The sequence below is a fragment of the Trachurus trachurus genome, assembly GCF_905171665.1.
Source record: "Trachurus trachurus genome assembly, chromosome: 14".
Lineage (NCBI taxonomy): Eukaryota > Metazoa > Chordata > Actinopteri > Carangiformes > Carangidae > Trachurus > Trachurus trachurus.
In genome coordinates, this window is record NC_139903.1 from 14,710,696 (window position 1) to 14,737,141 (window position 26,446).

Below are 26,446 nucleotides of genomic sequence, written 5' to 3' on the forward strand. Positions count from 1 at the left end.
ACAAGATCTCACAATGGTAATCCAGTTTTCAAGATGTACTGTAAAGCCACACTACACACACTGTTACCATAGAAACAGATGTGCTCAAATGTAATATGCTCGTCTTAAACACCTTAGCCAATAAGATAAAACACACGTTTATGATTCAGGACACCAGTCTTTAAATAATTAAAGTAGTCTAAGGTCTCTGTCCCTACAAACCTCCATCAGAGGTGAAACCATTCATAACCTCAGTCCGTCCGTCTCACAGCTGATTTCACTGATATTTATCACAATGAAGGCGCCGGCTGCACTGATGAGTGTGAGATATCAATCAATGTACAGTACCAGGGTACAATATGTGATTTTACATAACAAGAATATTGGAACCAAAACTGAAAAACTGAACATTTAGTCTGAGTATTCAAAATAACAATTTTTCCATTATGCAACTTAGTATCAGACAATCAAGTCTGAAATGCTCAACATGTGTGGAGCCTACGGGCTTCAGCAGGGACGGCAGCAATACAGAATTCATGTTGGGAACATAATGTCCAGCCACAGCTGATTGATCTTGTATATTTGACATGTTCAGAATCTATGTAAACTTTCTATACACATCTTTACTGGCGTTTCAGAAAAAGTCACGTGTCCTCTCATCTTCATGTTAAAGTGAGTCACAAGGAGGGCACATGACGAACGAGCAGCTTTTTGTTTATGATCAATCAGGTAAAAACTGATGCTTTTACTGACCATTATAAATGTGTATGTGTACTGCACATCATCCAGGAACTGCCTCCAACTGTGTGTCAGTCGTGTGCAGATCTCATGTGAGGAGAGTAATGAGGAGGATTGTCTCTGTCAGTGTCTTTAGCCAGGCTCTGCAGCAGAGACCTCTGAAAGGCCTCGTCACACGACTCGGGCACCAGAAACTCCAGCAGTAGGTCACACACACAGTAGATCAGATGCCTGCACATAGTTATAGCAACATGGTTAATGACAGACAGACTGGTATCTACTGGTATCCAAACATATGCTTGAATGTCAAAATCATTTGATACAGAAGATATATTTATGTCTAACTTTTCATCTATAGTCTGTTAGTAGTCTGTAGTCTGTTAGTTAGTGACAAAGCTGTGTGTAACTGACTTTCAGACAGAGTCAGACACATATTTATTCAACACTTTGGTTGTTGACTCACTTGTTTATCTGATAGTCCTGCAACGACTCCAGCATCGTCTCCAGACTCAGTCTGTACTTCTCACTGCCCAGCATGTCAGTGATGAGCTCTTTACAAGTGCAAACAATGGCACAAACCAGACAAGATCATTTTAAAGGAATTCAATAAACAGAAAACAATCTGACTCCAGCTCTTACGTACCTGGAAGCAGCTGCATTAGACAGTCCAGACACTGCTCTTTAGTTTCCTCTCTCTCCGCTGCACTGCGCTCCGGCCGTGGTTGAGCAGGTAGCGTGCCTCCTGGCCACACAGCTTCCTGCAGCACTTGCAGGTAAATCACCCAGCAGGGGGCACTGGTAAGGTGCGCAACTCCCACATCCAGCCATCTGAGACAAAAGTCAGTAGTTTAGTTTAATCTAAGTTGAGCTGCCTGCTTTTCTTTAGATATTAACCTCTGCATAGAACAACAAATAAGTGCATAAACATGTTTTAAGTAAAAGACATGTAATTTAGGGGAGGAAATTGAAGAAGTCTCAAAACATTGCAGAGACGTGGCCATTATTTCCTGACATGCTTAGTGAACCATAAAACTCCCAGGGGCCTATGTCAAGTCCAAAAATGGAGGCCAGTATAATGAGTTAATGACGGCAACACACCAGAGATTGGAAAAGCACAGTTCCCACAGACTGTAGGGCGAAACAAACCCAGCAGTAATTCTGGACAAGTCTTTGTTTATTAAAGTTATGTTCACAGTAAGACATAGGCACTGCATCTCAAGAAAAGAAAAAATAATTTGCCTACAATTACTTTGTAGCTCATGAAGCTGTCATAATGGACCCAGCATCGGGCCACTGCTAGGAAGTTTGGGCCCCCTGAAAAAAATCTGAAGTGAGCCCCTGCCCCCTGGCTTTCCATTGTCACTTTTTCATAGACTGGTAACCAGATTTATGTTTTATATCTTTCTCTGTTCTTTCAGCTAGTGCTAGTAACCTGTCTGTGCTACATTATCTAACAACTGTCTCAAGATTTTGCAGGGGCGATGCTTCAGCATGGGCAAAACCATTTTTTAAAAAGAAGGCAGGCTTGGAAAATAAAAGGTATTTCATGAATATTGCATGTTTTGTGGTTTTGTTTTGATGCTGATGCAGCATTAGTATGAGTATTAGTCATTGTTATATGTAGAATAATTTAGTCATAGAAACATTAGGCGACTGGGGGGTTTTGTGGGCCCTACTGGGCTGTGGGCCCCTATTGTCACCACCTTTCTCCCCTATGCAATGGCCCTGGTCTGGATGAAAGAAACATAATGAAGTGGCACATGCTGCCATTGAAACAGGCCTGCGCTCTTATATTTATATAAGTTGTATCACTTGCTGTAAATGTGTAAATGTGCATTATAAGAAACAGTGACCTCTCGATGAAGGTGCCAAAGAGCAGCCTGATGGTCTTCTGAATGTTCTCAGTGCACAGCCAACTCCACTGGTCCTTCATCAGTAGACACAGGATGTTCAAAGCAACATCTGCCACAGCTGTGTCTGCAGTACATATGAAATAAACAGCAACAATAAATTAATAACACAACCATAGGATCCTGTAAAACACGAGATACAAATGAAGCTCATCAATGGAGAGCGACTATTAGCCTAGCCTAGGACTTCTCAGCTTGTGTTTAAACAAACAGTGGACTCTTGCTGCACTCCAGTGGTGATGCTGTGTTACTACGTCTTATAGCTCTAAGACTGCAACACAGGATACAACTAAGTAAGTCTAACTAAGACTATAAAACTGTCAATTTTACTGTAACCTGTCCCTGAAGTCCTCTTGTCTTTGCCAGGCTGCTCATGGTCCTTCTTGGCTGTCTCTTTCCCATTCAACAGACATAAAAGTCTTTCCTGCTCTGTGACAAAGTTCTCCAGGCCGGACAGCGGCATACCGTTCAGGACCTAAAGAGTCATAATAAACAAAGTGAAAATGTGGCCATTTCACAATCACATTTATCCATCAGAGATGATAAACACAGTAAGGTAACTCACAGCGCTGCCTTCACTGAAGCAGTATGTCACTTTAGGATGGAGGTCAGGTATATTGAGAGACGGGGAAATTTTGCTCGGGAACATGAGTCTCCTGATGCATGAAACACAAAACCAGAAGTCCCAAAGTAGAATCAGAAACAACACAGAGTGCCAGAGCAACCTGCACTGATTCATACTGTACTGAAGTGAACTGACTGTTTAATCAATTGAAAGACAGAAGCGTGATCAGTGGCCTGTGAGCTGGGAGCCCCCAGGTGATCTCAAAACAAATCTAAGAAGTCAGAGATGATTAAAGGAAAAAGACAAAAAGGAAAAACATCCCTGCAGCACAAAATTAGATTTCACTTTTGGCAAATATATTTCTATGATCCATCTCTTTTGAAATCCCAAAGCCCTAACCCTCAGCCCTAATTCAAGAGTGTGCACAGCTCATATACCAATGCAACCTGAAGAGGAAGGTTATGTGGACACTGCTTTGTTCTTAAGGGGCCACAGGAAAAAGAAAACTTATTTAGGGCTGATGTCGAACCCTCACCTGTATTTCCTGCTGTCAATCGTTCTTCCATCAGCATCTCCCTCAAGGTCTTCTGTTGGACTGAGGGGCTCAGGATGAGGGAACGCTGTCTTCAGTGTGTCTAATGCATTTTCCATCATCTGTAATGGAAATCGAGTTGGAGAAGACATGAGATGAGTAAACCATCCTTTTTGAAAGAAAAGACCAATTGGAAATCAACAGACCAGTTTTTATGCTGATGTGTTTCAAAAAGATTTGCTTTGTTGAGTCTGTATTGTGATCATTTCAAAGTTTCAGACTTTCTTATAATCACAGTTCTTGGTCCTCATTGGAGCCCCACTATACAGATGTTTTCTTACCTTATCAATTCTTGACTTGCCAAAAGGCTTTCTTCCAAAATATGTACTACTATTGTCTGTGTTGACAGACAGAAACTCCTGCAGGTCCTCATTGGTGGCTGTCTCAGGAATGCTGCTTAATTGCTGTAGAAAAAATCGATCAAATTACAGGAGTACAAAAAACATATTGATCGTGCAGAGTGATATGATGATATGATCCCCACACCTACTTTAAGGAACACATCCAGTTGGCTTTTACGGGCTTCAACCCGTTCGCTGTCTATGTTGCCAAATGGGAGGTCTGGGAACATTTTCTTTGGACCTTTGACATCTGAAATGCAGAACACTAACTATCAATAACATATCTGACTTGATAGACTAAAGTTTGAGGCCATCTAAAACAGACTTACTCTTGATTAATTTCTTAACTTCAGGCTTCTCCTCCAAACGCGCCTGTAAATTGAGGAATTCGCTGTATCTCCGATTGACAGCGTGACCGGTCAATGAGTGCAGAGAGGAACCGTTTTCTGCTTCAGCCACTTTCTCAAACTGTAACACAGGAAGTGGAGGGAAGGGTGTGATGATCAAAAAAAACATATTCAAATATAAATCAAACATTATAGGCAGTAGGAGGTGGTGTTACCTTTACAGTGTAAAGAGTATAGGGATGTGTACCAGTGCCACGCTGCTCCTTTGCAGTAACAGTACCAGCAATCTGCACGTTCTGGATGTGCACAGGTGAACCTTGGTTGTTGGGACTATCGAAGTTGTAGGGGCTTAGACAAAGTCTTCTCGGGGATAAGGATGGGGATTTCTCTTGGGCTATACCTGCCGGCCACTGGGAGTCCTCAGGCACAATCACCTTTGGCGCAAGATTTTTCAAAGGGCCGAAGCAGCCAACGGTCTCCTCGTCCTTTAAATTGCTTCTGTTGCAGAAGTTTGTTGGAGGTCCACAGTCACAAAAGCCTCCTGTCAGTTCATCTTCTGAGTCTGACTGAATCAGGGAGTCCAGTGAAATCCCTTTGGACTCTGGTGACTGGGGGTAATGGCCAGATGGGAGTGAGCAGCAGTTCACTTTGCATGGTGTGAGCAAACCTGGATGGCAGCTTTCTAATTTCTCCACAGACGTGAGGCTTACCATGCTGCTCTGCGAGGAGTCCCACTCACCGATGGGACTCTTGCTCTCCAGATCGTCGAGGTCGGAGGTACTCTGGAAGGAGAGGGTTGCTTGTTCAGACGACGAAGACAGGGACCGGCAGGTGGTCCAGGAGTCCTGCGGGATCGGACATCTGTACAGTCCAGATGGCGGGTGCTCGTTCACACTGATTTCCTGTGGTTCTCTGGACCTGGTGATTATGTCTACAATGGTCTGGTTCAGCCAGTCTGGATCAGACACTCTGCTTATCAGCGGCAACAGCACATTGCAGGTGATGAGCTCCGTGACCATGTAACCTCCAGTTCTGGTTTCCATCTGAGGGTACGGCACAAGCACATGTAAGACAAGGTTGACTAGTGCTCTGGAGTAGCTGAGCTCAGTGACTGGACTGCTCACAGCTGGGTGAGGGGAGTCTACTTCACTGTACAGCTGCCAGAGACTGATGCCCTCTGTCTGTGTTGACTGTATCTGTCTTGCTGTCATGTAGCTCTGCAGGTGGCAGCCATACAGCTCCAGCAGCCGCTGAACCAGTGCTTTTCTGTCCACTCTCCGCGCACGCTCCTTCAACTCCATCACTGAGTCCAGCATTGAATTACGCACCGCACGTTCAAACTCCCCCTCCACCTCTGGCAGCAGTGTACGATACCACGAGGACACAAAGTCACGCACGGCTTTGTGGACGGCACTGTCAATCTCGTGGTTCAGCCTCCACTCGTGTTCAGGTGAGTACAGCGGTGGATTAATCGTGCCAAGAGGCAAGAAATGTTCCAAGTGGAGAAGGCTGTTTGCATCCAGGACAGCGCGGGACCCCAGCCAGCCCCCGAGGACCACCAAGAGACTGGTGAAGATGCAGAGGAGCCACACGTTCACTAGGAGATGGAAAAGGATGAGCCATGCCAGCAGTGCTCCAAGCCCTAAGAGCCGCCGCTGCCCGAGCAGCTCTGATAAAGTCCAGTGATATAAACTCTTTGAGGAAGGCATCACAGTGAGCAGGAGAAATGTGTCCTGTTCAAAACAATAAGACGGAGACATTGGTGGTTTGGATTGTGTTCTTTAACTCCTTTATAAACTCTGCATAAATAAAGAACACTGCTTAAATCCTAATATGATAAAGCAACTCGTGAAAACGTTGTGCGATGGTTTTACATCTACTGATGCCACTGGTCTATTGATGCCATTGTCTTAATTTTTGTGTTGTCATTTGGTGTGTAAAACTTGTGACACTGTCCATCTCCAGTTGCAATGATCCAAAAAAATGCCATCTTCTTTTGTCCAACCAAAGTTATGAGAGAAATACCACAACGTTCAAATATGTGATTTGTTGCGAATTCAAAAGTGAGTCAAATAATTTAGCATCAAAATACACATGTTATGCAAACCAGCCCATTTTAGATTAAAGTAAGACTGGTAAGACTTTATAATAAGTACACACTATTAAGCATTAGTTAAGCATTAAATACTGAATTCATCTTTTATAACACATACAATTAAAATGTTTTACTCATCATTGATAAGCACTTACTGTATTTATAAACTACATACTAATAAGTATTCATGCTTTATAAATGAAGAATTCAGTATTTATTAATGTTAAGCTGATGTGTACTTATTATAAAGTCTTACCAAGTAGTATATTGTAAATGATTAAATTGTGATTATTGATGCATTCATATTGCATTTCTTTCATGTTGCAGCTGGTGAATGGAGCTTATTTCTGAATAAATAAGTCTGTGAATTTTACATTGATCTTGAATTACAGTTTAAAAGAAGTGCGACTTGAAAACACAGCTATCCCTGCGCTCAGATCACAGACAGTGCTAATGTACACTTAGTATAAATCCTCTATAATCTTTACTTACATGGGACTCAACATATCAGAAATATTGATCCCCATTGTGAAACCAGCAAGGAGACAGTAAAGCATACATTACCCCAAAATGTTGTTATTGGAGCTTCATAGCTTGAAAACACAAACGTTGTGTGGTGCGTCGTGCTCCTCTGGGACAACGCTTTAATCCTCCAGTAAGGATTATCTGGATCAGTCTGCCGGTCAAGATGCACACGGCCCACATGGAGAGATAAGTGGCTGTTACAGTAGGTGTCCACTTGAACTGCCAGCAAACACAGGCATCACAAAGTATCTCCAACTAAAACTTTAATACAAGGAGGACAGAAAGGAGACAAAAGGAAACCATGTCCTTAAATGAATGTAAAACAAAATAATAATACAAAAGGTAAATGAGGTAAGTTACATAATTATATTTATTATTTAATATTGTTCTAATATGTTGTCATTGTTGTGGTGTTTTCAGATGTATTTGTCCATGCAGTACCAATATCACCAGTTGAGGCAATAAGCTCTACAGTGAGCCACTCCCATCATTAGTGAAGAGACAAGAAATGTACAACAATGAGGAAATTTACAGTAATGAAGAATTACTGGGGTCAAGGCTAAATTTACATATGATTTTTGTCCCAAGTAATAATATAATAGCCACGGTATTCATTTAATGCATTATTAATTACAGCAACTACCAATCTGATAGCCTACTCATTATTGTAAATGTATAATAAAGGACACTTTAACAGGCTATACTTACAGTACCAGCAGCCTATCAGTGTTTTGTAGGAAAAATCATAGTGCCACATCTCTTACACAGGTCAACAGAAAAGTAAACAGCTTTTATCAACAACACCCCCCCCCACACACACACACACACACACACACCCTCTCAAATTCAAATGAGCTTTTGGCATTGCCAAAGCATCAAGAATCCATGAAACAAAACAAACAACTCACAGATTCAAATATATACAAAAAAAAAAAAAAATATATATATATATATATATATATATATATATATACACACATTTATACTGTATACCCTATGCATGTGTGTGTGCTGATGAAGTGTTGCCTCTCTCTCTCTCTCTCTTATACATTGGGTACACAGATAAAGGACACTGTAACAGCCTACACTGCAGTTGTTACCAGTATCAGTGCATGTTTTGTAGGAAAAATCATATTAGTGCCACATCTCTTACACAGGTCAACAGAAAAGTAAACAGCTTTTATCATTCCCCATCTCTCTCTCTCTCTCTCTCTCTCTCTCTCTCTCTCTCTCTCTCTCTCTCTCTCTCTCTCTCTCTCTCTCTCTCTCTCTCTCTCGGTCTATACTGTATTACATAACCGGGTTACATAATAGCGCCGCTGTGCACAGCTCCGGTGGCGGCTTCATGCTCTCTGCTGAAGGTTTATGATCCAGCTGGACGCGGATGTAGAGATAGGAGCTGTATCCATCCAAGTTCACCGCCACCATGTCTCCTGTGAAGCCCGAGGGTTCAGGTGAGTCTGAGGATGTTTCACTACCCGAGGGAAAGCGGTCAGTCAGTCACCTGCTGCTGCTTCTGCTGCTGCTGCTGCTGCACAGCCATGTGCGCCTGTAACGACTCACAATTATTACAGGATCCTGTATATTTGTGCTTTCACACAGGCTTGTACTGTATATGAAAAAGGAAGTTTGCTGTGTTTGTTGATGTGTGATTTCACTGCAGGTTTCACTGCGGTTGAGTTGACAGTGCGATGATGTGTGATACCAGAACAAACTGTTCTTAAAGCTGAACCGCTGCTGTCAGGTCTCAGGTTACAGAGCTTTTGCAGACAGTAGGGACAAGACTGCAGTTATTACTTTGTTATTACGCGATTATTGATTAGTTACAGTTGCAAGATTAAACGCGATTGGGCTACATGTGAAACCTTTCATACAGTGCGCTCGGTCCCGGAAGAGTTTTGCTCTACAGTTGGTAAATAACATTACAAGAGAGGGCAGAGACTGTGATGAACAGGGCGTGGAGAAAGCATGAGCAGCTGTATCTGAAACATACATCTCACCGCCGTTTGCTTACAGAAGAACAACTCTATTTCACTTATGTTTTAAAAAATATATATATATTAAAAAATACACCTTTATAAATAACAAGCTGTATTTCCCACACCTGTCTAGTAGTAGTAGTAGTAGCCTAGTAGTAGTAGTGGACAAATAACAATATTGTTATCAACATGCTTAATAAATCTGAACAGATGGTTTGTGATTAAATATTATTAATTATAAAATGCAATTTACATTTAGTGGTTCTTCTCTCTCACTGAAACCTCTGCTTCTGTGCTGAAGCTGCAGATATTGTTAATTAATATAAATATATATAGCCTACATAAGATGTGTTCTGTTCACTGTCTCTTCTCAGTGTGTGTTCACTGTGGCTTATCATCCTGAGAGAAAAGCAACAAGTGAATCAACCAAAAGCAAAACACAAACACTCAATGTTTCTTGACACACTTTAACCTGTTACCTGTAACCACATACTGTGAGTGCCTAACATACCCTCATATTGCCAAATTAAATTTGAATGTTAAAAAGTTCCAACTTACTGTAATAAAACTGGCTTTTTGCACAGCTCTACTTCCTGAACTTCAGCAAGCTCCTTTGTTTCCTGTTTTACATTATTGGGCAAACTGATTAATCCAGGTGTGCCTGACCATTGTTGTGAGGTCAGAGACACCTGGATTAATCAGTTTGCCCAATAATGTAAAACAGGAAATATAGGAGCTTGCTTAAGTTCAGGAAGTATAGGAGCTGTGCAAAAAGCCTATTACAAGTGACTTACATGTGACTTACATGTTTTCTTTTTCATCTGTATTTTCACTCCAGCACATTAATTTCTCGTTATGTTATGTTATGTTATGTTGATAGAATTAGTTTAAACTGAATTACTGCATCAAACTAAACATTTGTGAAAGTATGTTCTGCAGGAGTAGATAAAAGTTTATACTAGCTGTAATCACCCAAAATATGCTGTTGCACATTCATCTATTTACTTATTAGAGCGATAACCACTCCCTGTCAGCAGCGCAGAGGTAAATGAGGTTAAGAGCGACAGGCCGTGGTAACAGTGGAGCTGACTGTTGACAGTAATTTAAGTCAGATGCCTTTGCATTGGGAACAGCGTTCAGTCCAGTCTGTGTTTTAAATTATGGAGAAGGTTGAGTCAGTTAAAAAATACTGCAGTGACACTAAACAGCACATTTACTGTGACCCAGTTGCCAGCGTGCAGGATTTATTTTTTACAGCTGAGGCTGAACTTTAGCACAGCCAAACTTTTCCCCGAATGTGGTGCTGCAGCAGGCTGCTTCTACGCCAAGTCAAATAGTTAGACTTTTTTTTTCTCTTCTATTGAGCAACAATAACCCTTTCATTTAATTTTCTTTTTACAAATTAGATTTTGTTTGTTGGACTATTCTACTCTTTGTCAAGTATTATTAATGTATAGGGTGTTCTCCTCCATCATTTAAAAGATTCTGTTCCCAAAATTGTTGTTTTTTTAGGCTTTTTTTTTATTATTAAAATTGTCGATGGCATCATTTCTCCTAAACCAAGCTAGGATTTTTTTTTTTTTTAATGTGTCATTTTGGTTCATTAGCATCAAGTTAAGCAGCCTTCACTAATGTTTAGTCACACATGAGATTAGCTTGTTACCAACTGAATTTTAATAACTATAAACACTAATACCAAGGTTTAAAGTTGCATTTGATCCCGATCTTTGTACTTCTGAGCACATTAGACATGCTGCCTTGTAAAAGATATCTTTATAAATTACATTTATATCCAGCCTCTTTTATGTTAACACACTTTAAGTAGAGGTTTCTGCTCTCAGCTCAAACATCCCTTGAAATAAACAACTCTTTCCTCTTCCTGCTGCAAACTACACAACCTCCTCAGCCCCATAAGAAATCCTGTAAGAAACGTAAAAACACTGTACATATTTTGGCTGAGTGCACAGTTCAGAGTGAGTTCCAGTCAAAGCTTTTCTTTTTAGAGAAGAACAAACAACCTGAGTTTTTCCAGAGTTCACAGTGACTCAGCAGCCAAAAAATGAGCAACATCAACAGACTGTAAACAGTCGTCTCCCTAATGTCTGTCTAGGTGAAGAGATTTGTGTATGATGCTGTGTATATATTTATTCCCCACAGATGACAACAAGCCTGTTGAAAACGGAAATGTCAAGGAATGTGTCAAGACATCACTGACGGGGCTGGAGACGATTGCTCCTTTGGTGCGCTCAGTAACAGAGACCCCCGAGCCGATCCCCACTGAAGTACAAGGCACCATCCCCTCCTGGATCAATGGCAACTTCCTCCGCAACGGCCCAGGGAAGTTCGAGTTTGGGAACACACAGTGAGTTTGGAGACGCCTCGATCTACTGCTGCACAGCACGAACAAAAACATTTCCAAATACACATGACTCATTTAATCCTAAACTCCCCACAGCTACAACCACTGGTTCGATGGGATGGCTATGTTGCACCAGTTCAAGATGGACAACGGCCAGGTGACGTACATGAGTCGGTTCTTGAACAGCGATGCCTACAAGAAGAACAGTGAAAAGAACCGCATCGTGATGTCAGAGTTCGGTACCCTCGCCATGCCTGACCCCTGCAAAAACTTCTTTCAGCGCTTCCTTTCTCGCTTCGAGATGATGCGTGAGTGTGATGGAGTATAATTAGATAATGTCTTACAAAGAGGAAGTCTCATGGAAATCGTCTGTAGTTGGTTTGTAGACTCACCCTACATGAATGTTGTTTTGTTCTATTTCTATCCTGCTCCGAAATATAAATAAAACAACAACAATCAGACTTTTTGAGCGAGTCTGACAAGTTTGGTCATTTGAGGAAGAGCAGAGGAGCCAGGACAACCGGAGGGAAGAAGAGAACACACTGTACAAACTTTGTTTTGTCAAATTAAGTGGTGAGGCCAGAGGTGGAACTCAGTATACACCAAGATTACATAACAACACGAGCTACAGGGGTGAACCAGGGGGGAAGTATGTACTGCCGACATGTTTTACATGCACGCCGGATTTCTCAGTGTTACTAAGCTGTAAATCACCAGGCAGAACGGTTTAGCACCACAAGAAAATACTCTCTCATTTAAAACCCTGACCCCAGTAATCCTGTGTTTCTCTTTGTCACAGAACCCACAGACAATGCAAGTGTGAGCTTTGTGAAATACAAAGGTGACTATTATGTCAGCACAGAGACAAACTTCATGCACAGAGTGAACCCAGAGAGTCTAGAAACATTGGAAAAGGTACAAACATGATTGTCATGCAGCTGCAGTCATACACACTCATCATCTCTCTGCAACGTCAACGCACATCGATTCCTCTCATCCTCTGCTATGTGTCGTAGGTGGACTGGAGCAAGTTCATTGCTGTAAATGGAGCCACTGCCCACCCACACTACGACCCTGACGGTACCACCTACAACATGGGCAACTCGTACGGGAGCAAAGGTTTGTCCCAGACCCTCATTAAGGCTCCCAGATGAGCTATTTATTTTCATGCTACTTTATAAAATATGAACTAAAAAGCAATGACTGAATAATCTGCCCTTCGTTTGGTTTTTCAGGAGCCCTGTACAACATTATCAAAGTGCCTCCAGAGAGGGCAGATGAGAAAGACACCCTACAAGGCGCCAAAGTACTCTGCTCCATTGTGCCTGAAAACAAGTCCCATCCATCCTACTACCACAGCTTTGGTAGGACATCGCTCCTGGAATAACTACTATTACATGCTGTCTGAATCCATCTGTTTTCCTCAACTACAAACCCCTGTGACACCTCCACCTCTGCTTGTTTCCAGCCATGTCTGAGAACTACGTGGTGTTCATTGAGCAGCCGATCAAGATGGACCTGTTGAAGATCGTGACATGTAAGCTGAGGGGGAAGGCTCTGAGCGAGGGCATTTACTGGGATCCCAAGCTGGAAACCGTCCTCCATCTTGTTGACAAGCGTACAGGCGAGGTGAGATACGGGTGGCGATTTATTTCCAGTTGGACCAGTAAAGGCTTCATGCAGGAAATTCTGTGCAGATTTCAGGTTTTCTAACATCGTCGTCTCTTCCGCAGGTCAGCGCGGTGAAGTACCACACCAAAGCGATGTCCGTCTTCCACCAGATCAACGCCTATGAGGAGGACGGATTCCTGATGCTCGACATGTGCTGCTCAGATGACGGCCAGGCCATCAACAACTATCTCATCCAGAACTTACGCAAGTCGGGAGATGCACTAGATGAGGTCAGAAATAAATTACTCACACGCACATGAATTAACGCTCAGTTACTGAGGGAAAGTCCACCCTCTGATATTATTACACACTCATGTAGATTCGATCCGAGCAGTGTTGAATTTTTTCCCCATTGTGCTTCAGCTTTTAGATGCATCTGTTTTTACTCAGTTTGTCTTGAGTAATAAATATCTGCTCAGGGCGTTAGAGGCGTGGTCATCTTTCTCTTTTCCACTAAATGATTGCAAAGTTCTTTAGAAGAAGAACTTTTGTACTGTTGTTTTTTGTTTTTATGTCTCATTTCTCTGAATCTGTGCACCCAGAAACGGTAAATCCTGCTACAAGAGACTAATCTCTTTGCACTATTGTTCCGGTATCTCTCAGGTCTACAATACCTTGTGCAGGGTTTACCCTCGGCGCTTTGTTTTACCCCTGAATGTGACTGGTGAAACACCAATGGACCAGAACCTGAACACTCGGCCCTCTAGTGCAGCAACGTGTGTCAAACTCAGCAAAGATAAAGTGAGTTGGAAACTGAATTACCTCTTAATATTCATTTTTCCACAGGAGATTAGAAGAGACAGTGTAAGTAACAATTTAGAACAACTAACATAACATAAAGAAACACTCTCGGTGGTGATTGTATTGTAGTAAATATAGTTTTTAATCAATATTACAAATGCATTAATGTGTAAGCAGCAATTTACAGCCTAATTAAATGTTGTTACAATAACATGTAATGTGAAAAATCTGGGACCTGGTGATGAGAAGCGAAGTCTGGAGTCACTGTATGAGGTTTGTTATTTTAATCAGGATCGTGGAAGTTGAGGTTTTGCATGTTGACACGACACAGCCACTCAGCTGTAATTGGAAAACACAGCATTACAATTGACTGGAGATCAAAACATGAATTCGTTTTTAAAATTAAAATCAGCTGTACCCTGCCAACATTCAGTAACATTTCTGTGATATCTGAAATTCAAATTGTCTACTCTAAGATGACTCCAAGGTTCTGTAATTTCGGATTTGACCTGTGCAGTCAAATTATAGCAGCGTGTTTTTCTTTCTTCAGTCCTTAATCCCTCAGTATTTTGGCATGAACAGTGTCTGTGGCTCAAAACATTTTCCTGGACCTGTATTAACCTAATTCTAACTATTTCAAGGATTTTCTTTAAAAAAAAAATAGTAGGAATTGAATATGTGTGTGTAATATTGAAGACTCCAGGCAACAACAGCTGTTTAGGAGGCAGCGGGACAAACTCCAGCCTCCAGGGATGTATGAATAATAGGCAGAGCAGATTTAACAGTGTATTTCAGAACATTTCTTAAAAAGGTTGTGGGGATAGTTTGGAGGTGGGAGATTTTCAGCCTGTTAAAATGCAAAATCCTTCCACAGAGCAGAGGCTTAAGACAGGGTTTTAACAAGGTTTCTATCAGAGGAAGCAGGTTTCATTTTGCTGCCAGCTGCTGATAAAATTCTTCCTGAGAACCGAAGCTGATGCCCAGTGACCGAAAACTGTTGATGATGAGTAACAACACAATAGATAGAAACAACAGACATCTGATCCTGCCTTTGTCAACAGGTGTTCTGCCAACACGAGGATCTCCATGGAGATGACCTCCATGACTACGGTGGCCTCGAGTTCCCTCTGATCAACTATGGCAGATGTAACACACGACCGTACCGGTATTTCTACGGCTGCGGCTTCAGACACCTGGTGGGAGACTCTCTGCTCAAGATGGACCTGAAGGACAAGACACTCAAGGTGTGTGAGGCGTCAAAAGAAACAGCTGCTACTGCTGGTGATAATAATCCTGATCATCCTTCCTGCTTCCTATTTCTGTAATACAACACAGTATGTGCAGCGCAGCAATTTGTCCATCACTTTGACCACATGTAACTAGGTGTATAAGGTAAATACAGAAAACTTAGTTCAACATTTTAGAAAATATGCTAAATCTGCAGCATAAAACCCACCTTTACTGTAAGTGCAATAATTAAGACATATTTCGAATTGCCCAGCTATTTCTTGCTTTATACTAAACTAACCAACTGCTGATTGGCTTCATATTTGACTGAATGTGTGGGAGTGGTGCTGATCTCATCTAATTTTTAGAAGAAAAAAGAAAAGCACAGTTACCAAAATGCATGCACAGGGAAATCTAGAGACATTGTTTGAAATAATGGTAAATTTTAAATGACAATTTCCATTTTAAGGTAAGTTGTAATAAAGATTCTTGACTGGAAGAACTGTACTAATTTAAAAAAGGCAGTAGTAAAGAGGAAAAGCTGAAGCACAATTTCTCTATCTTCGGCAGGTTTGGTACCAGAGGGGTTTCTACCCATCAGAACCTGTGTTTGTGCCCTCACCTGATGCTCAAGAGGAGGACGATGGCGTCATCCTCTCTGTGGTTCTCACCCCCTCACAGGTAAGACTCAATTTAAAGACCGAAGGGTACACAGGAGTTGTAGGACAGTCATGTGATGTGAATAGAACATTTTGTTAAAGGTTTGACAGTAAAAATGTTAAGGAGTAAAAAGATAAAGTGCATAGTTTTGGAGAAACAGGCCTTGATATCCTCTGTTGTGACTCAGTTAATCTACTTTTGTCTCTGAAATACTAATTTATAATGTGCACATCCCAGTGTGACCACAGCAGGTTGTTGTATTGTTGTCTCTGGTGGGGGCTTTTCTGAGTTTTGGTTGCCACCATGCAGCTGGCCTGTTAACTGACCTGAGCTCAGTTCATTGTCTCGTCCAAGTCTTTTATCAGCCGGACACATAATCCATTATACATATTCATGAGGTGAGATGAGCAGCGTTATAAATATTCATCGATGAATTTACACGAAGGGGAAAGTTTCAAATTACACACACAGGAAAATAAAAACCTTTCTCAAATGAATAAGTGTAATAGCAGGAAATGTGATTGTGGCCATGTTGGTGCTGCAACAATCCCTGGTATTAAAAGGATTACAGTGCAAACCACATACTGTATACATAATAATACATACATACTTAATTTTAATTTACCAAGATTTCAGGGGGTGAGAGTTTTATTGCAGGAGCAGAAATAAAGAGCTAGAACAGTGACGTTAAATTCTGGCATTGGAAATAAAAGTAACCTTGTTCAGAGCCAACATTAATTTCAGTGCCAATGTAACTTTTTTCAGTACATGTTTTTCAGTGCCATTGTTTACTTTTTCAGTTCAGGGTTTTGTGTTCAGTGCCAAATTTTATTTTCAGTGTCAACTTGTCAGCGTTACCGTTTGAGCCCCGCACAGACACAAATGAGACTGTCACACATGTAAAAAGCATTAATGTAAACTGAAACAATCGTAAACACTTAATCATTTGAAAGATAATTGCAGCAAATGATGTCGTTCTACATAATAAACACCTCTATCTGAAATTAGAGTTATTATTTCTAGATTGTGTGAACCATCCTGAGGTTTTTGTTGTTGTGCTCTCTTTCAAAACCACATCTGGCATCTTAGTTGTGTTGTGCTGTATTGTTCATCTCCTTCCTTCTATTGACTGTGCTGCTGCTGCAAAGTAAATCAGCTGCCGAAGGATAATTAAAGCTAAAATAACACTGTGTCGTGACCGGGAGCAGTTTGCTATTGTCTGTCAATCTATGGTGGAAAACTCTCTGATAGTGCAGTGCCAATGGAAAATATCTCTAAAAGGTCAAATTCAAATTTTTAAATGGATTCAGTGATATTTTTATTATCATATTCACTCTCTCTTTTTTATTTGATTCACCACTTGTGTCAAACACTCAACAAAGACAGGTTTGGTTCTCTGCGGCTCAATCTTCAAAGCATGTCTTCACTGTTGTAAGAGCTCCTTTTCTAAACAAATACATAATGTGTCCCTGAAGGACATGGGGACTGGTTTGGCTTTTGATGGTAATTTCACAATTTTATTCTTTCCAGGATAAAGGAACTTTCCTCCTGGTTCTGGATGCCAAGACATTTGAAGAGCTGGGAAGAGCCAATGTTCCTGTAAACATGCCTTATGGCTTCCACGGTACCTTCAGTGCCTCTGCATAAATCTATTTCTGTCACATGTTTTTGATGGAAAACATAATACAAACGCCAAATGTGGTGTTTATCATATCTGCGGTATTATACTCTGAGCTTTCAACCTGTTATACTTAGGTTGAACAATGCTCCAACTCTAAGACCACACAAATGCCAAATTAACAGCTTTACTAGCCATTATAGTGTGGATGGTACTTTTTCAGCGTGCGTGTGTGTGTGTGTGTGTGTGTGTGTGTGTGTGTGTGTGTGTGTGTGTGTGTGTGTGTGTGTGTGTGTGTGTTAAAATGTGGTCCAGACACCTACTGTAGAGGGAACTACCACTGAAGTTGGGTACGATAATGGGTGTGGTTCGATCCATGAGCACAGAGTACTCAGGTAGTAATGTAGTAATGATGACTGGGTGCTCATGGCTTAAAGTGTTGGTGTCATCACATCATAAAATGAAGGTCTCAAGTATTTTGTAATCTTTTTTTTTTTCTAAAACAATATTTTATATACTTTTTATATCCTCTGTTTACCATTAATTAAACTTTTGCATCTGTAAACGACCAAATGTGCATCTTAAATACATATAATCTCAAAAATCAGATTTATGATCACGGGCTCTTTCATAATTTGAAAGGATCTTATGAAGATGTCTATTTTTACATTTCATCTAATATTAACATAATTTTTGTTAAGACATTAATAGCCTTGGGCAGTTTCACAGGCTATTTTTAACATTTGTGAAAACGTAAAGCTAAATTCATCAACATCACCAAAAATCGTAATAGTTTTCGCAACTGACTAATTCCAATCCTCTAACATAAATGTTCAATTGACTCTCAGTTTGTTTGTTTTTTAGAAAAACATCCATTGAGTTTTTGTATTCTGAGCTTCTCATTTTAATTGGAGTCAATGCTGCTTTAATTTGACATCAAGCCAACAGAAATGTGCTAAAGCAGATGCTAAATGTGAGTTTGAGTTTTTTCAGTCTGCAGTAAGAAGTCTAGACATTATCCAGCAGAGGGCAGCACATGATGTCATTTACTGTGTGCACGGTGCACCCTCAGTCACAAAATGAATCTGCAGAGTCAGGACCTGAAGTCACTGACCAGGAGCTGTTGATAAAAAAATATCTGACTGAAAATAAATGAATAAATAAAAGACATGAAGAAAAACTGTTGCACGTTGTTTTGTGTTGTTTGTGTGCGACTGGACAACAGTCAGGCGTTTGGGTTTGTGAGCAGCAACAATGCAGCCGTGACCACGCTGCTCTCTGTTTTGTAGCCCCCGTGAGCTGGAGCTCTCTGCTTTCAGTTGTGTGATTGTGAATCTTAACGGATCCACTTTCTGTCTCATACAAGCGTCTGAACAAAGGAGTGAGGCAGGAGTAACGTCTCTGAAGGAGGCGGGCTCAACGCGGCCACACTGGCTATAAGAGGGATCAAACCTGTGACCCTCTGACAATGGGACAGTCTGTAACCGCCAGCCCACCCTGCCTCGTCAAAAACGTACTGCAAAGCATTGGAGAAGCCTGGCATTGAACTTCAGACGGGTTATTTCCAAGTCTGTGACCTTAACAACAGCATTTATAGGACACTTGAGACAGAGTGCCTTCACTGGGACAAAAAAAAAAAAAGCAGAAAAGAAAAGAAAAAAGGAAAAGAAAAGAGAAAAGGGATCACCTTGATTCAACAACAAGACAAAAAATAAATAAAAAGACTTGGAATAAATCAAAATCGAAACAGTGGATTAAAGCAGAAGACTAACTGCAGCTTGCCATTTCACTTTTTAAGCTGCGTGTGTGGCCACAGAACAGATGTGCATTTCCATAGAGGAGTGAACAAAAGGGAAAAGAAAAAAAAAAACCTCTCTGTGTGTTCCTGACAGCCGGTTAAAGCAACAGGAACCAAACTCTTAAAAGAAAATCTCTAAATCCAACAGTTTCGTCGATCCAATTTAAGTTTCTAAACATTCAGGGATGGAGAACAGAACATGATGATGGTTACAACTCGGACAGCAGATGGTTCGTTTTGTTAGAACAATGAAGATTTAAAAAAGAAAAACCAAAAAAGGTGATTTCAACAACAATATCTGAAACTTTCAAGTAGCCTACTCGTAGCAGTGCTTCATTCTCTATAGAGAAGCTGCCTGGTCATTAGTATACTAATATATTCCAGCTGAAGGAATGTGGCATGACAAGGCCAAACAAACCTATCAAAACAATAATGTTTCTGATTAGTCAGAGATTCAATGTGATTTTACATTAAACCACTTTAATCCACCAGATGATTCTTTTGAGCAGAGAGGAGAGAAGCTCTGACGGATATAATATCTTCACTGCAGCAAATAAATCCCTGTTATGATCAATTATCATACTAAGAGATTTGTATTTGTTTTTCAACTTAATTACTAAATTAATTTCACCCACAGATAAAATATCATGTACGAGGCAGGTAGCAAAAAGTGGGCATGATGAAAGTGACAAAAGTGGTTTGATTTACTTTTCTTTCTTTCTTTTTTTGTAGCCCAGGCTCTCTTAAAGCAGTTGTGTTATATCTATCGAAGCAGTTGTGTCTCCAGTCAGGAGGCGGGGTATTGCTTTTCTTCTTTTTTCCACAGGATGATAGTTTGTGATCAGCTGTGGCAAAAGAAGCACAGCTTTTATTGTTTTTAGTTTGTTTAATGTAGGCGATATGAATAGCTCTGAAAGCTGCTGCCTGTTAGTTCAGTGTTCAGTGCTGCTGCGGACACTCGTGGCCTGTTGAGAGATTTTTTTGGTTCGGTGAAACTGCATCATAGTCGTGACCCTTGTTCACTTGTTAATATGAGTTATCACAGGTTTCAGAACCATTGTAAAGTAAAGATAGATGAGTTACTGTAGTTACTGAACCTGCACTATCAACTCAAATGTGGTCGCCTGAAGTTAGCAGCTTAGTCTTTAGCCTGTAATAATTATCTGTTTTGGCCACTTGGGGGCACAACACTGTCCTCTTAGCACAATTCTGGCTTTTTTCTTTTTTTTTTTTACATCGAGAGCACATGCAGAGACATTAGCATTTTGATTTCACTCTGGTTTGCTTTCCTGAATTTCTCCTCACTGTTGCTTGGTGCAGAACAAGTAGTGTAAGGTTGAGTTCAGGAGCGTTTTCACACAAAAAAACAACACGGCAAAACGGAAACTAGAGCGATGAACTGAAAGAGGCCGTAGGTTACGATCAATACAGTTAGGCTACATGAAAATTCAGGTTTGTACATGTGTAGAAAAAAAATGTTTTTATTCCCAAAAGTGTAAATGAATGAATTATTCAACTGGTTTACATAAGTTAATTTACAACTACAAACTTTGGAGGGATTTTTCTATGTCACTTAACGTTTCTCTCATGTCGGTTTGTCACAACACTTTACATTTTACCCACAGTCAGTTGACCAGTTGTTGATAATATATTGATTACAGCAGCTTTGACAATACACTGACGAGTGTCATCCAGTGCAGCAGGCCGCTCAGTCTGAATTAAACCATTAAAAAAAAAAAAAAGTCACATACCTTCCAAGAAATATCAAATGAAGTAAAAAGACTATGAGATACCGGTCAGAAAGCAGCAGCCAAGTGCCAAATCTGGCACTCCACCAAAATTATTTGCCCTCCTAATCTAATTTGATATTTTCCCTCATTGAGCTGATGTACATGAAACCCTAATTGTCCCTGCACACCCACACAGGTGTTTTCAATTACTCCGGCTTGATTGGACATCTGCTCAAGTTGACAGTAGGTGGAGCCAAGACAAGAATAATGTGAGCCCCCCTTTTTCCCAAACCTAATTACTAAAACAAAGACTAACTATGAAATGGATTTTTTTTTTTTTTTTAAAGAAAAGAAAATTACTTTGATGGACAAGTGTTGTGACACACATAAAGTTGCGCAGAAGTTCATCAACTTTTCGAGTGAGGGCACAGGCTCGTCACAGTTGCAGCCTGCACACGCCCACGCAGTCCTGAAGAGAGGCCTAATGAGCGAAAGTGAAAACACCTGTGTGGCCGACTTCACCATGGCTGTCTGGAAAATGCACTGTGCAGACAGTAATCGAAACATAAAGCACATTTAAATTGGTAAATAATCAACTTAATTTATAGCATGCAAAGGCATACTGTGCCCCAGTCTGCACCAGGGCTGGTTAACAGGAGAGGAAGACGGGGAGTCCATGGACTCACTTAAGCAGGAATGATTGTGTTTCACAGACTGAATATTAAGACGCAATTATATTGCATTATTTTAAAACAACACTAGTTTTCTTATACAAATGATATACTGTTCTGGCATTTGCCTGTAGGGCTTAGATAAACACATAATTGCTTCTCATTGAATATTCATTATGCTGACTGGCTTGCTCATTCGGGTGCCCCAGAAGCTTTATATATGATATGATTTATTGATTGATATGAAGAAGCCTTGATTGTGTCACAGCATCGGCAAATGGAATAAAGCCTGCACGGTATAAACCCAAATATGATGATACATATTGACAATAACTTATCTAAAATAGAAAAAAAAGAATATATTCACTGTTCTTTTAACAGTTTTGAGAGGTGCAGATTCTTGCATTGACTGTTGTCTGGCTTCACCCACGGCCTAATGATTTATACAGATCATTTCCAGTAGGTCTTTTTCATGAAGACATGTTGGCATGTCAGAGTAAAAAAAAAGAAAAAAAAAAAAGCACAGGTGTAAATCATAAAAACTAACGGTGGCTCAGATCCATTCAGCTGCTCCAGTTTCAGGGTCCTGGTTTTGTGTGTGCTGGTTCACTGTCACACTGTCAGAGTCCAGGTAAACTGGAGCAGCTGCAGTCTGGATTATACTGCACAGAAATAAAGCAAAGCTATGTCAAAAGAGTAGACTACCAGTAAAACAGATTCATTGCCTAAACTTGCTGTATGTCTCTCAATTTGAGAGAAATTGTTTATAAATGCACTTATTCGCTCTGTTTCCATGTTGTTGTGTTTAGGTTAAACTACTGAGATTTGAGTCTGAGTGGGAGGTGCATGTTTGATCTCTGGACAGATCCTACTTGTCTTATTGCTTAGCTAGGCTAAACAACACCTAGTGGTAGCTTAGTAGTTTGCAGAAAAAACATTGGGCTGATATCGATCTTCTCAAGAAAGCCTGAACAAAAAAAGTGTATTTGGTGTTTCCCTTCAGACACAAGAACTAATCCTTGTCCAAGGTGAGTTCTGGATGCACTGTTGTCCAGCTTGCAGCTTCGCTATCTACAGTATCTACTGACAGGTGAGCAGTTTACCCCTTGTTCCCAGTCTTTGAACTAAGCTAGACCAGAAAACAAAGACTTGATTATCTTTACAGTGAACAAGAATTGACAAAACACACGTCCGCCTCCTCTGACAGCAGGTGAGACCGTAAACAACAAACAGAGAATTAAAAAAAAAAAAAAAAAACACATACAGTAAGTGTGGCTCACTGAGGCAACGCTATCAACAAGGAGTGTATCAAAAACCTCTGACAGATCTGTTGTAAGATCTGCAGCACGTTAACGACTACAGTGTGTACAGCATGTTTCAAATATATAACAGCACACAAGTCCCCTTTCAAGTAACACGAGGCTACTAAAGCTGAGTCAAGTTTTTAGCTTCTGTTTCTCTTTTGTGCGCTGCATTCTCGTGATAATCATGTACATGTGAGGAATCCTATTTCCTATTTCCACTCTACACTAGTCTGTTTTGAGTTAGTTCATTACTACAGTGAGAGAGCTGCTTATGTGTGCATGGGAGCGTTTTTTTTCTCCAGAATCCAGAGCATCGTTTGACCTCAAAGTGCTGTGTGTGATATGTCCCCTGGCATGCATACTGTATAGACTTACATACACATACAGTATCCACACTCTAACTCCCTGCTGCAGTCTTTTCGATTCATCTAGCCCGATTCACGTTAACCCATAAAACATGTCTGACATATTAATCAGGTCTGCATGTGGGGGTAGCTCTACTATTGCGCTGCTGTTAGGGGGACGGCTCTCATTGGGCCATCTTACGCATCCTAGTGGCCAATAAGAGAAGGCTGAATCTCTCCTCTCCTAGCAACAAGACTCCTTTTCTCTGAGCGGTGCAATCAGCAAACTGACACCCATAATTTTAGGATATGAGTAATTGCAACTTAACAGCTTTTCAGCAGAAGCAGGGAAACACAAGTTTATTCTTTTGCACATCACGAGAGGATCTCTGTTTTCTGTCCGCCTGTTCTCTCCCTCTCCCTCCTCCTCTCCATCTTGGCTGCAGCTCTGTCTCCGAGTGCATTCAGGCAGCTCCTGTCTTACCATCTTAAAGGAACAGCCCTGCATATTTAAGTTTTCCTTTTTTTCCCCCCTCGTTCAGGGGCATTGTGGGTAATGGTCTGTACTTGTTGACCTCACAGTGCTGAATGGCGGGGCCTCTCTAAGGAGGGAGAAGGAATACCTTGGCACAGAGCTATCATTTCCCCGAGACACTACCAACCTCTCAGCTTCGAGCCTCTCTCTCCGTGCAGATGTTCAACTCGCTACTCGGCCTGTTTAAAATCAAACACTTTCAACCAAAACCTACCATAAAAAAGAATTACAGTATAAGATGCCTTACTCTTCTAAAACAGACATTGCAAAAATAAAAACAACAACAACAACAGCTGTCCTGTTAGATAAAAATACAAGAAAATAAAGCTTGATTGAGGATTTGCTACAGTCTTCAATGGCTCTGTGGCCCTCACACAGCACCTGTTGCCAGGCTACACCAGTGCACGTGCACATGTCTGTCCGACCCCTGACCTGAATGCATTCCTGTCCTTGCCCCTCTGGGAGTTGGGAGAGCAGAGCACATGCCTCAGACAACCAGAAATATGCTGAATTTTTTGGCTATCATATTGCTCATAGAGAGCTCAGGTACGTGTGCACTTTGCTGTGCCAGAGCAAAAAAAAACAACAACAAACAAACAACAACAAAAAAAAAACACAAAAACGTTTGTATGCACATCTTATCCGCCATGTTTTATGTCTCCATGCATGAGCTTCTGGGCAAACTAGCTGTCTCACGCTCTGGATATTTGTGTATTCAATTTAGAGTAGGATGTTGCAGGGTTGGATATCTGAAGAGAAATGCCTGCACTCAAGTACAAAGTCTCTGTCTCATGGCTGTGTGAAATTTGACATGTGGCAATTGTAGGAACAGTCTGACCTTACACTTGCTAGACTTCTCAAATTTAGCAGAACAATATCTCATGGTCATTATAGGTCAATCGGGGTGGCATGTAGAAAGCGTCTGGCAGGTTGAGAAGCAGATAATTAACTGGCCATATGACCTCCTGTCCTTTTCGGCATCTTCCGTCCAGTCTCTGAATTGTCTAACAGCAGGAACAAAAGCCCCCACAAAGCTCATTTAGCCCAGTTTCAATGAGGATAGACAAGGAAAAAGCGCACTCTCTTTGAAGTGTGTTCCCTCCGTTCTGCTCTGGCCCCACCTCCTGTCCAGTGGATCAGACCGTTACAGTACGAGCGGCTCTAACACACAACCACTGTTCAACCTTAGGTGACCCTTGCTCTCATCAGACCCGCCCTCCTCTGGAGGAATGCTGCTGATGGGAGTTTTTAATATTCCCCAGCACCGTGTGCCCTCAGATTTGGCGGTGCGGCGTTAACACAAGCTGACACCACAGATTAGCCACAGACATCAGGAATGCCGCGGCCTTTTTGTGCCACGTGGACTTTGGCCAAAAGAGCCTTTGGTTACACTGGCCACAGAGACCTGCGAAAAACAGGTCCATGACAGAAAGATGGACACTCCTCGGCGTGGCCGTCTTAACGTTAGCTCGGCAGCGAGTCCGCAGACATGTGAACAGTGACAGATGGAAAACTGTGAGGCCAAAGGACCGGACGCTTAGTGTCGGGGGGACTTCATCAAGTTAACAGTCGTTTAGTACCTGAATTACCTGTTTCATGAGGCCAGTTTATCGAAATGCATTTGGCAGCAACATTTAATAAATTGCAGAGCACAAGTTCTTTAAAGTTGACTGTCTGTCCCTCAGTATTTTTTTAAAAGTCTTTCAACAATGTTCACATAAGTTGCAAAGTAAATGAAGACCAGGAAGATGAAAAAGTATCAAATGCACACTGCTGGTGGTTTTCAAGCCTCCTTCAGTAAATGTGTGTGTGGAGTGAAGCTGTAAAGTTGCCCCTACTTTTTATTTCCTGGCTTTAAAGGTCCAGTGTGTAAAATTGGGGGGGCGTGATATCTACAGTAGCGATCAGATTCTAGTTCGCAGCGCTCACTCACTCGCTCACACACACCCACCCCCCTTCCTTCCGCCTTCTTCTTCGTTGGTTTATTTATGAATGCGAAACTCGCAAAAAATGCTCTCTGGCTAGCTGGATTTTCAGTTCAGGCTGCCGTACAAACAGGGCGGTGTAAGATGGCAACACTCTCTAAAGCAAGACCCTTGTTATATGTGTATACAAAGAAGAAAAAAAAAGCCTGAAAACCAAACTAATTTCATTTTATAGCGAATCGATTATACACTTATAAAAATATATTCACGGGTAGTATATTCAGATTTTGCCAATAAACCTTGACAAATATTACACACTGGACCTTTAAACAAATGTCTTAATTAACTGGGTGAACTTTGATAAACTTCCTATCCTGAAAAGAATTCATTTGGTAATCTGCATGTGCTTGGGTTTGGACAAAAGACAAAAGCACCGAGGATATTTTACCATTTGAGGTCCAGGTCAGGAGACCACACATGAGCACGACCTCGCAGGAAGAGGATTAAGGGAGGATTGGTTTGAATATCTTTTTCCTACAGTATGTTGCCACCCCCCTCAGTGGTTAATGTACCTGTGCAGCTAGAAGCTTTGTGTGTAAATCTCTCCACAGAGGTCTCTATAAGTTGACAGTGCTGACATAACACGGACTTACAGGATGTATGATTTATTACTCCTGGTATTAAAAAGAAAATGCCCAAAATGATCAAACTGAATGATTCAACTTTAGGAAAAACACACACAAAAAACCCTTCAGTAACAATCCACCATTTTTGAAAGATGAATGAACTTCA

At 41.1% G+C, this 26,446-nt stretch overlaps 2 protein-coding genes across 3 annotated transcripts; one reads left to right on the forward strand and one right to left on the reverse strand.

The window, feature by feature from the left end:
* Window positions 1–709: 709 nt before the first annotated feature.
* On the reverse strand, window positions 710–7,174 carry snx19a (sorting nexin 19a). The gene is made up of 12 exons (XM_083986325.1): window positions 7,132–7,174; window positions 4,688–6,205; window positions 4,455–4,593; window positions 4,275–4,375; window positions 4,066–4,188; window positions 3,728–3,846; window positions 3,193–3,283; window positions 2,958–3,102; window positions 2,571–2,694; window positions 1,361–1,545; window positions 1,181–1,268; window positions 710–948 (listed from the first exon to the last, which is right to left on the reverse strand). Exons 2-12 carry the CDS (start codon window positions 6,179–6,181, stop codon window positions 789–791), a joined length of 2,769 nt encoding a protein of 922 aa, XP_083842451.1. The 5' UTR covers window positions 6,182–6,205; window positions 7,132–7,174; the 3' UTR covers window positions 710–788.
* A 1,216-nt stretch (window positions 7,175–8,390) lies between these two features.
* LOC310997181 (carotenoid-cleaving dioxygenase, mitochondrial-like) lies at window positions 8,391–18,532 on the forward strand. 2 transcript variants are annotated; one of them, XM_083986846.1, is made up of 12 exons: window positions 8,391–8,546; window positions 11,229–11,433; window positions 11,527–11,738; window positions 12,230–12,345; window positions 12,447–12,549; window positions 12,666–12,794; window positions 12,899–13,059; window positions 13,164–13,331; window positions 13,705–13,842; window positions 14,904–15,086; window positions 15,640–15,750; window positions 17,260–18,532. In XM_083986846.1, the coding sequence occupies exons 1-12, from the start codon at window positions 8,519–8,521 to the stop codon at window positions 17,374–17,376; spliced, it is 1,671 nt and encodes a 556-aa protein (XP_083842972.1). In that variant the 5' UTR covers window positions 8,391–8,518; the 3' UTR covers window positions 17,377–18,532. The 2 variants fall into 2 exon arrangements, with proteins under 2 accessions (XP_083842972.1, XP_083842973.1); XM_083986847.1 differs by lacking the exon at window positions 17,260–18,532 and adding an exon at window positions 17,107–17,217.
* The last annotated feature ends 7,914 nt before the right edge of the window (window positions 18,533–26,446 follow it).

What these genes read in the sequence shown, in the direction of transcription:
- snx19a (XM_083986325.1), bottom strand. Translation starts at nt 6,181, where the DNA reads ATGCCTTCCTCAAAGAGTTTATATCACTGGACTTTATCAGAGCTGCTC. An exon ending in ATACTCTTTACACTGTAAAG is followed by an intron (nt 4,594 to 4,687) that starts GTAACACCACCT and finishes CCTGTGTTACAG; the next exon opens with TTTGAGAAAGTGGCTGAAGC. An exon ending in TTTGGCACCTTCATCGAGAG is followed by an intron (nt 1,546 to 2,570) that starts GTCACTGTTTCT and finishes CTTTTGTCTCAG; the next exon opens with ATGGCTGGATGTGGGAGTTG.
- LOC310997181 (XM_083986846.1), top strand. Translation starts at nt 8,519, where the DNA reads ATGTCTCCTGTGAAGCCCGAGGGTTCAG. An exon ending in TTCGAGTTTGGGAACACACA is followed by an intron (nt 11,434 to 11,526) that starts GTGAGTTTGGAG and finishes AACTCCCCACAG; the next exon opens with CTACAACCACTGGTTCGATG. An exon ending in GTCTAGAAACATTGGAAAAG is followed by an intron (nt 12,346 to 12,446) that starts GTACAAACATGA and finishes TATGTGTCGTAG; the next exon opens with GTGGACTGGAGCAAGTTCAT.